Source organism: Lycium ferocissimum, chromosome 12 (assembly GCF_029784015.1).
Source record: "Lycium ferocissimum isolate CSIRO_LF1 chromosome 12, AGI_CSIRO_Lferr_CH_V1, whole genome shotgun sequence".
Taxonomy (NCBI): domain Eukaryota; kingdom Viridiplantae; phylum Streptophyta; class Magnoliopsida; order Solanales; family Solanaceae; genus Lycium; species Lycium ferocissimum.
Window position 1 is genome coordinate 30,201,814 of NC_081353.1, and position 11,004 is coordinate 30,212,817.

The window sequence follows — 11,004 nt, forward strand, 5'->3', positions numbered from 1 at the left end:
TTTTCATATTTGTTACACTGAATTTTATCTCAAAAACCCCATTTGATTCATATATTTTACACTATAAAACAAGAGAAAAAAACACTGATTCTTGAAAAAAAATGCTTGATTTTTGATACTTTTATGTTGAAAATAGAGAAAGATCCTAAAACTCAAACCCCTTTTCTCTATTTCACATTTGTTCACTGAATTTGTGCTCAAAAACCCATTTTGATTCATATATTTGAAGTGAAAAATAGCAAAATATTCTTGATTTTGATACTTTTATGTTGAAACAGCTGAAAACTCAAACCCCTTTTATGTTTTTCATATTTGTTCACTGAATTTGTGCTAAAAAACCCATTTTGATTCATATAGTTGAAGGGTAAAATAGTGAAATATTATTGAAAAAAACTTATTTTTGATACTTTTATGTTGAAAACTCAAACCCCTTTTCTGTTTTTCATATTTGTTTACTGAATTTGTGCTCAAAAAACCATTTTGATTCATATATTTGAAGTGGAAAATAGCAAAATATTCTTGATTTTGATACTTTTATGTTGAAAGTAGAAATAGGGGCTTAATGGGTGAGGCAATAATGAATTTGGGTTCACAATTATCCGGGTCGGATCGGGGTTCGGATAGTTCATCATTGTTTCATAGAAGGATTGAGTTTCATTTAGCAAGAAAACCATTTAATGGTTTTATTAACAGTGGGAAAAATAATAATAGTGGGGGGTTTAAGCTTGAAACACTGAACCCGAATACTGAGACCCGTAAAGAAAACGGGTCGGGGAAAAAAGGCGGTGGTGACGTGGCGATGGAAAGTAACGGGATGGATATGGAAGTGAGCTTTGGTATTGCATTCAGAAAAATTATGAGAATTGTGAGTGATAACTTAATAATCATACATATCATTGTATGTTTTATTGTGATAACTTATTTTGTATCTGTTTCTAATGTTTTTAAGCTTGTGTTTTTCACTTTGTATTTGGTTGTGTGTATTTGCTTACTCTCTCCGTACCAATTTATGTGGCATTGTTTGACTGGACACGGAGTTTAAGAAAAAAAAGTAGGGTTTTGGAGCTTGTTGTCTAAAATAAGCCTTGATTGAATGTTTGTGTGGTTGTAAGTCATTTCGTTAAGGGTAAAAGGGGCATTTTGAAGTTAAACTGTTACTAATATATGGAAATGTGTCATTTTTTTTTGGAACAAACTAAAACAGGAAAGAGTGTAACATATATTGGGACAGAGGTAGTAATATATAGGAGTATATTTTTTGGAAGGTATGGAGAATTAGGTTAGAAGGTTAGTAGTTAGCCGAGTGTTGTTCCACATTTATGTGGGAGAGGTAGGGGACTAGCCTTAGTAGTATTATATAGTAACAGCGTAGTTTCTCATTCTTAAATGTGTATTACTGTTTGTTGCTTCATTTGCTTTGTCTGTTGCTATTTTGCTGTCATAGTTTTTCTTGCAACCCTTGCTCGGAATCTTTCTTTTGAACCGAGGGTCTATGGTACACCCTATCCTCCCTAGACCACACCTATGGGATTATAGTGGGTATGTTGTTGTTGTTGTTGTTGTTTCTCATTATTTTTAGCTTTTGTTTTTACTTTGTATTTGGTTGTGCATATTACTTGATAGTTATAGTGATATGTTAGAATTCCTGGCTTTTGATGTTTGGGTTTTCGTTAATATTTGATACGCCTTTGTGGTTCTTTTATTGAGCACAATTTTTGCGGATTCTGAATTTCATTTTGATGGTTAGCTTCCAAAGCCTCTTTTATTTTTCTTCGTTTTTTTAATTTTTTTTTTTGCTGATTTTACTAGCTCTAAGTATGTTTACTCTCACTAGTTGTCCTATGAGTTTACACTATTCTCTTCTTCTCTTTAGTGAAAGGTCTAAATTTGCCCATTCATGGCTCAGTTTTGCTCTCCGTTACACTTTAATTCCATTCGTATCCTTGCATTAGCAAGTAATAGACTTTTGCATGAAATGAGTGGACTCTATGTGTCCAAATTCTTCAGGGAAAAGTCCAAATTTAACCCGCAACTCTCGAGCATGGTTTAGAATTGCCCTTATATTGGAGCTCCGTTAGGGATCAAGGGCAAAAATGAGACTTTTTCATGATGGCGGGAATAATACTATAACAAAAGTCTTAACGGAGTGCAAGGTTTCTCAATTTCGGATAGTACCGGGGCAACTTGATTTGACCCTCCCTACTTTTTTGGTAACTTAAAGTCCAGTAGTTATGATAACATCTAGGAAAATTGTTTCCCGAAAGGGATTTGGTCTTCTCTTCTTCTTTCTCCTCTATTTCTCTTTGTTTCATTTCAATATTAATATTTCAAGTATTTTGACATGACTAGATTGGTCTGATTTAGCATGTTATTGTGTGGTTGCATGTATAGTGTAATAGCTTCTTTGTACCTGGAAACAACAGCAACTACCCCCCCCCCCCCCCCCCCCTTCCCCCTCCTCTTTTTTTTTTTTTTTTTTTTTTTTTTTTTTTTTGGGGTTGATTGAATCATGTTTTTGAATGATTTTAATCATCTTTGTCCCTCTTTTTTTTTCATGAAAACATACGGTGATCTTATTATATGCGGTGCCAAGGGGGTGCTATGTTCAAAACTTATATACAAGTAAGCTCTTAGCTTCCTTGTTTGACTATGTGAGGAGCTGATAACTCCCAGACGATTGGACAGTATGATCTAGAACACAATATGCTTCTCTCCTTTATATTTATAGCACCTGCTACACAGGAAAATACTTAGCATGTGCTAAACTAGCTATATTAAATCCATCCGAAGCAGTCCACACTTGCAGCATCTTCCATTGTCAATCTTTGTCCTCCTTCGGAAAGAGTTAAAGCCTTTGTGTTTTGGGTGTAGGTTGTATAGTTATTCCACTTGGATTCTGTAAGGATGTAAAAGGGTTTATAAAGCTTTTGGGCCGCTCACTGCCTTAAAAAATTTAGGCAGGATACACAGATTCTTTAACATTTGTCATAATCAACTTTTGGTAAGCTGATCTGGCAATTGTAAGTTTATATTGAAGTCTATATGTTAACCCACAAGAAATTCCGGCATGCTCGGATCTTTTTTTATAAAGTAAGATAAAGAAGAGAGATGCGGTAAGATACAAAGGCTGTAGAAGTTAAAAGCTCTGATTTGATAAGATAAAAGGGTGTTTTTCCCCTTATATAGTTGTCCCGCACGAGTTGAATAAGAGACAAAAAGAGTTTATATACGTCTTATGCCGCTTTGCCGTTCTTTTTAAGGTTTAGATTGGAGGCCCAATATCCTGTCACATGTTATCGGGGCCAATTTTTGGTCGTACGATCTCATAATCATAAATCTGCATTAAACTGCATTGTGAACCCCAAAGAATCAGTTACATGTGCGTTAAGTGTTGAGTTATGTAGTTGTAAGACAAGATTTTTGGAGGTTTTTGGGCATTCCAACCATTAGACTTTCTTTTTTGCAGAGTGATTCTTTCTTTGGTTTTGTCTTTTGTTCCTTAAATTGAGGCACCTTTGTAGTTTCCTTTTTATTCTGAAAATTAATGGATATACATGTTTACTATTATGGTCTAATTAAATGTTCAGTCATGTATTTTTTTATTTTAATTTCAAAAGTAGCTCTGAGATTGTAGCTGATGGAATGCGTGGAACTTATAGTTTCTTCCTCTTGGTTCTCTGACGGCACTTACGTGGGTTTTGGAATTTGATCTTGATCTATTGCGGGCATAATGAACTACTTTATGCTTTACATTCTTCTCGTTTAACTTTCGAGTTCAAGAATGTTGCTGGAAAAGAATCACCTGATGAATCAATGAGGTCTACTAAGACCAAACTTTTTTATCCAAGTCTCCATGTTGCTTAATTATGGGACCGGTTGTCTTTGTTACAGGGAGCCGGCTTGCAAAATCTTGGGAATACATGCTTCCTTAATTCAGTGTTACAGTGTCTAACATACACTGAGCCTTTAGCAGCATACTTGGAAAGTGGGAAACATCAAAATTCCTGTGAGTCTCTGCTGCGTGTGCATGTCTGTTTTCTGGTAGACTTGAAGATCTTGACCTCCTTAGAGGAAGTGTTTATATTAATTTGTATTCCAGAACTGTAAATTTGATAGAAACTGGACAATATATGAAATTTAATGGTGTGTACTGCATGCAAAGAAGTTTAAGCTATAGTAGGAGTGGAGCTGTGAACAATTTCTTACAGATGTATTTTTGGAGATGCAGAGAGCCTCAGCGTACTTGAAATAAATAAACGTCTGTCTTTTAACTATATTGCACGGTCATAAACATGTTGATGCTGAGGGCTATATGAACTTTTTTGGTCTTTTGTAGAATTGAATATTTGAGTAGAGTATATGAGCTGATTCACATAAATTATCCTTGGGTTTTGGTTTCTGCATATATATTTTACCTTGGTTCTCGATTTGGATCATTATTTTTTTGAGCATATATGTTTGTTAACTTGGGTTTTATTGTTTTATTGAAGGTCGTATGGCGGGTTTTTGTGCTTTATGTGCCATCCAAAAACATGTGAGTCGTGCTTTGCAGGCAACTGGGAAAATACTGGCTCCCAAGGATCTTGTGTCAAACTTGCGATGTATCCTTTCGATTCCCTGTAGTTTATTAATTTGTTGACTCTGTGACTTTCACTTTTGGTCTACAATTTAAAGTTGTTCCTCCTGGTTATCTCTTTTTCTTCCAATGCTTGATTTACCTCTATCTCGCTTGTTCTCTTAGGGTCATTTCTCATAGTGCAATTTCAGTCAGGTTGAAAAGCTTTCCTTTTGGTTAGCATATGCTGAGTTATCATGCTACTACGCTGTCCAATACTTTTCAAAGTCTGGTGGTTTGACTTTCTTTGTTTTATTTCCACACACAATATTTGTTTAGTAGGAAGTTCTGAAGTTAAAAAAGGTATGATATAAACAACTACGCCTCGGTTAAATAAGGGGATGGTAGAGATTCTTTTTAGAAGGCTGACAACAGGATTCTTGCTTCTCTATCCTGAAGATTTATACCTAGTATACTGCATCAGGATATGCCTCTAATTTTTCTTCTTATTCCACATTTGAAGGCTTTTTAGACATTTGACTATCAGAGTTGAATCCTTAATTAATGTGTTAGGCATATCCCGGAATTTTCGAAATGCCAGACAGGAGGATGCACATGAATACATGGTGAATCTGCTTGAGTCGATGCATAAATGTTGCTTACCTTCAGGAGTGCCAAGTGAATCCCCCAGTGCTTACGAGAAAAGTTTGGTTCATAAGATATTTGGTGGGCATCTTCGCAGTCGGGTACAGTTCACTTGCTCTTCTGTTAGTATGGTAGACCTAGTAACTTTTGGGAGTTCCGAAAATTTTACTTCCTGTGCCCCCTCCCCCTCATTTTTTTATAAAGTTCTTTGACTCCTTTACCATCTGAATCTTTTCCAAATGATCTGCAGGTGCAGTGCATGCAGTGTAAATTTTGCTCTGACAAGTTTGACCCATTTCTGGATTTAAGTCTAGAAATTCACAAGGCAGATTCACTACGCAAAGCACTTGACCATTTCACTGCCAGAGAGCTATTAGATGGCGGTCAGAGGCAGTACCAATGTCAGCAGTGCAAACAGAAAGTGAAGGCTATCAAGCGGTTGACGATTGACAAGGCACCTCATGTCCTAACCATCCACTTGAAGCGATTTGGTTCACATGTCCCTGGGCAAAAGATTGATAAAAAGATTCATTATGGGCCTGCTTTAGACTTGAAAGATTTTGTATCCGATACCTATGTAAGAATTAGTTTTTCCTCCTTGCAGTCGAGAACTCCTTTACCTTCTTTGATTCAGAATTTGTCATGTGAACCAGCTCTTATTTTCTGGTTTGACTAATCTCCAAATAAGAAAACTAGCAGCATATAAAATGGATGACTAATTGATGTGAATGTTCTGGCTAGTTGGTTTAGGATGACTTTGAACCTTTGACAAAATTATTTCAAAGCCAGGAAATCATTGCATTGCATGTCAAGTAGTTGAAAGATGTTTTTTCATCAACATTGCTGATATTCTTGTGTGTATGGTAGTTATTTAAGACTTTACCGATGAGTCATCAACCTGACATAACAAACAGTGGAAGCAATTCAAGTTGGCTGATGCATGCTATTTCTGGTGCCTGCTTTACTTGCTATTGTCCGGCTTTGAACACTTCTGTGATACTTTTTTGGTATTTCCTTTATATCTTGAATTCCCTCTATATTTTGGAACTCATGGGGTTCCCCCTCTAATTTTGCAGGGTGGTGAAATGAAGTACACTCTCTATGGTGTGCTGGTTCATGCTGGTTGGAGCACCCATTCTGGTCATTATTATTGCTTTGTTCGCACTTCAAGTGGAAATTGGTACTCCCTTGATGACAATCAGGTTTGGCCATGTGATTGCCCATTCACTGTTCATTACTTTTTGGATACATTTGTTATCTTGAAAATTTATTGTGAAACTATGTTAAATTCCTGTTTTCTTCTTCCCATTTATATGACTTCCTCCGATTCAATTTAAGTGTCTTAGTTTGACTAGGCACGGAATTTAAGGAATAAATAGACTTTGAATTGTGTGGTCCTACATTAAATATGTGTAGAATGTACTAAAATGTCCTTTGAATCTTGTGGTTATAAACCTGCCATGTAGGATGTTTGAATTGTCAACTTACTAAATATAGAAAGAGGCACTCTTTTTGGGACACACCAGAAAGGAAAGTAAGACACTTAAATTGGGACGGAGGGAGTAGCATATAGTCCTTACACCTCTCCCTCGCTGCTACTTCTGACATGCTACTCAGAACCCACATAACTCTGAGTTCAATACTTTTGGCTTTTAAATGTTTCAGGACTTCAGGATGTTTCTTTTTGTGGTCTTTTAAAAACTTGAAGCAAATGATTTATACTTTATCGTAATGTATTTTGACTGTAGTAAAAATAGCTTCTGAATATTTCTACCCTTCCATGTACTTATAGGTGGTTCAAGTGAGTGAGAGAAAAGTGTTGGAGCAGAAGGCATACATGTTGTTCTATGTTCGGGATAGGAAATCTCCTGTGCCGAAGAAGTCGGTAAATGTTGCCCGCAATGATAATGTGATTACTGATGCCATAGGAAACAAAATATATTCTAATCACAGCCAGAGATTTAAGGATACTGTTCAAAATGGATTTCATGTGAATAATGTGGATTCCTTTTCTGGTGCAAAAGATCAAAGGGGGACATTAAGTGCCGAAGTTTCAAAGGAGAGAACTTCAACAAATGGTCTGGTACCCCCAAAGGTCAATGGTGTAGTAGTTAATGGACAGCCAGAAAATCTGTCGAAAGTGCCAGAAACAGGTGACAAGGCAAAGGAGTCTGTTGTAGACCCGAAGGGTGGACCATGCATTAAAGCTAATCCAACAGTTCCTGTTTCCAATGGAATTCATAAACTTGAAATCAAGGGGGAAACAAGATGCGTAGACTCTACCCCACTATGTAATGGCAATGTCAACGTCAAAGAGTTGACTAATGACAAAGATCCAAGTACTTCTGAAAAACTGTTGAACATAGATATCCACAAGCAAGAGGAAAGCAGCAAGGCAAACACCAACTCTCGAGTGGTAATATATATATATATATGTGTGTGTGTGTGTGTGTTTTTCTTTCCGATTATTGTGCTTTGCTCCTCCTTTTGTCATATCTTCTTTCTTTCATGTGGGATTCCAGAATTTTCTAGCTCTATGGTTGTGGGGTTGGGTTACTGTTTCCGTATTGTGCACGACCATTTGTCTAGGGCGTTGTCAAATTGTTTTGTTTGTGTGTGGGTGGGTGGGGGAGGGGGGGGACTGGATATTGATGGGTCTAATGGGCTAAAAACGGGTCATAACCCAACCCGCTTCTTATTAAATTTTAATTCTTCTTCTTTTATAATTTTTTTAAGTACCTAATGAGACTTTTTATCTTCTTTATTATGGCTATGTATAACATATCAAATACAAGATGTCTTTTTAAATATATTTTGACAAGGTTTCTATGGGTCAATTTGGGCTACATAGCAGCCCAACTTTAGATGGGCTGAAATGGGGGGTTTAATAGCCCGCCAAACTAGGGCAGGTGATGTTTTCATGGGCCAATTTTGCCACCCATAATTTCGTCACTTCAATTATCATAATATAATAAAAGTGTGTATTTGTTGCAATCAAGCAATGTCCTACTCATCTAATAAAAATATGGAACTTATATAATTGTGCCTAAATACAATGATGGCATTGTCCTTCCCCCTCCCCCACCCAAAAACCAAAAAAAAAAAAAAAAAAAAAAAAAAAAAAAGGAAGGAAAGCCACCACCACTTAAACTAGGAAAAGAAGATACTTTACTTTGCCTTCTGTTTATTGATAAATTCCATTTTCTTTCAGGTAAAAGACATCTCCAATGGAAGTTTAGGTGATTCAGCTGTTAAAGTCAATAACGATGTTGGACAGAGAAAAGCAGTTGCTGAATCGGCCAGAGCAGTGAGCCAACCAACTATAACTAGCTTGACGGAAAAGGAAGCTGTTGACAAGACCTGCTTGAAAGCCAAAAGGAAGTCTCTCAAGAGTCGTGTTACCAAGATGAATCTCAGCTTTATGATCTTAGATCCAACCTTAGGACTGAAAAGGAAGAAAAAACCCAAACGAATGAAACATAAACTTGGAAAGAGAAAGCGTAGCAGTCCCAGTTCCTTGGATGAGAGTGTCTCTTCTGGTCTTGGTCCGTCTACATCCAAGTTATCCCATACTTTGATCCCTTTTCCAATGCCTTCTCAAAAAAAGAAATCAAAATTTGGTTCCAATGAGAAAGCTTCCACTTTAGATACAAAAACTGCTACAGTTGATGATGTGAGGGTTGTGAACAATGGCACTGTATTAGCAAATGACAAGCAACCACAAAAAAGTTCTAGCTTGGCATCCGTAGGAAATCAAGGTGGTGACAATAGACGGTCAACGGATGCTAAAGAGACTAAAGTAATTGCAACACAGAAAGGTCTGTTGAACATGCTTACGAGAGGTTTGGAGTCGAGCGGTAAGTACTTATTTCCAACTACACGTGCCTTTGTGATTTTATTATTGTTGCTCTTGTCAGCTGAAACTTAGCTGCTTCCTATTTGATTGTCGCAGTTCCACGTTGGGATGACATGGAAGTTCCTTCCTTGAATGGTGTTGAAGCACAGAATGGGAATTGTGTCAGCATTGGGTACATTGGAGATGAGTGGTGAGTTTCTCTGTCTATTATGGTCCTACTTATGTTTAAAGATCACAAAACATATGCCCGACGTACATATTTCTTTTGGGGGGTAATATTGAGTTTTACCGGCCTTGGTTCAAGTGGCGAAGGTTGAAGGACTTGTGACTTAGGTCACAGGTCTGAGCCATGTGCCATGCGAGCTAAGCCTGGTAGACATATGGAGAAAGGTAAAGGGGCTGGCTTTTGACTCTTGCATTTCTTTCAAACCTGTTCTGAAAAACGATTCTCTTGAGCCGATGGTCTATCGGAAACAACCTCTCTACCCACAAAAGTAGGGGTAAGGTCTCTGTACAGCCCACCCTCCCTAGTTCCACTTGTGGAATTATACTGGGTATGTTGTTGTTGGGGGGGGGGGGTGTTATTTTCCCCGAGTTTCGAAAGTTACAGTTGGTCCTAAGGTTTGCCCCAGACCGATTTCTCACTCATAAAAAGTACAACTTTTGACTTCTACATATCTATTTTCAGGGATGAGGAATATGACAGAGGTAAGAGGAAGAAGATTAGGAGCTCCAAAATTGAATTTGGTGGACCAAACCTTTTCCAAGAAGTTGCAAGCAAAAAGGCAAAGGTAAAGAAAGCGAGGCTAGAGCGTTCTAGCTCTGCAAACCGGCCTTTCAGGATATTATAATGAATCCCAGGACATATTTTGACTTAACCTATCGAGAAGCACAACCCCACGAATTGAACACGAGTTTCACTGAGATGGCAACGGTTTGCATCCCAGCTTGGTCCATATTTAGCTCTGGCTGCTAAGCTTATTTGTAAGCCTACTATTTGAAGGCTTGGGTAATGTGTATGCTCTTACCTTTTTTGTTACCAGTGATTTGCCTCAGTTTTGGCTGTGTGAGGTCTTAAGAAAGATGTAACGTTCTGGACATTGGATCATGACTCATTAAATGAATAACATTTGTGTTTGAAAATGCTTATTCACTTTCTGTTTGTCCATAAATGATACTTGTGTATTTGTGAACACTGGTGAAATATTAAAAAGAGTTGTTTTGAGGAATATTTCAATTGAGGTAATTGTTCACTCATAAATCATCAACTTTTTTCCAAGTAAAATTCAGGTGCAGTCACTGCTAATACATTATTTCTAGTGCTATTAGTCTCTTGAAATCACTTTTTTTTTTTTTAGATCACTTAATTCTATGAATAAACCATTCCAATTTTCAGTAAAAGACTAGTTTCTCATTTTTTTGCGCGGATTGTCCTTTTGGGGTGGTCTTTAATTTTTGTCCTGCAAATTGGTAGTCTTTAGTATTTGCCCTTCACTAAACATTCAGAGGTCAGTAAAAAAAAAAAAAAATATCGCAAGCCATAAGTTAGGATTCGCAAGGCATAAATTGGAGGGCAATTTGCAGGATTGCTTTCGTGGGGGGTGGTCTTTAATTTTTGACCCTCAAAATGGTGGTCTTTAACTTTTGCCCTTCCCAAAGGTTCCCAGTAAAAAAAATTAAAGATTACCCCAAATGAAGGACAATCCGTGCAAAAAAAAAAGAAAAGTAAATTGGACCTAACTTATGCCTTAAGGTAAAAGTTAGACCCCAACTTATGCCTTTAGGCCGGCTTTTATCCAAAATTAGGCCTTAAGGATGATGTTTGTAAAATTTCAGCAATTTTTTTTTTTTTTTTTGACGCCTTAAGGCAGAGTTTGAAACCAAGGCATAAGTTGGGGTCCAACTTATGTTCTGCGAATCCAAACTTATGCCTTGCGGGTTTTTTTTT

General features: G+C 37.1%; 1 protein-coding gene across 2 annotated transcripts; it reads left to right on the forward strand.

Annotated features, from left to right (window-relative positions):
- Positions 1-272: 272 nt before the first annotated feature.
- Positions 273-10,293, forward strand: LOC132040542 (ubiquitin carboxyl-terminal hydrolase 23). Of its 2 annotated transcripts, none has more exons than XM_059431193.1 (10): positions 273-865; positions 3,892-4,006; positions 4,491-4,601; positions 5,129-5,301; positions 5,451-5,777; positions 6,277-6,402; positions 6,993-7,616; positions 8,412-9,057; positions 9,153-9,246; positions 9,745-10,293. In XM_059431193.1, the coding sequence occupies exons 1-10, from the start codon at positions 563-565 to the stop codon at positions 9,905-9,907; spliced, it is 2,682 nt and encodes an 893-aa protein (XP_059287176.1). In that variant the 5' UTR covers positions 273-562; the 3' UTR covers positions 9,908-10,293. The 2 variants fall into 2 exon arrangements, with proteins under 2 accessions (XP_059287176.1, XP_059287177.1); XM_059431194.1 differs by having other exon boundaries at positions 6,993-7,595.
- Positions 10,294-11,004: the final 711 nt, after the last annotated feature.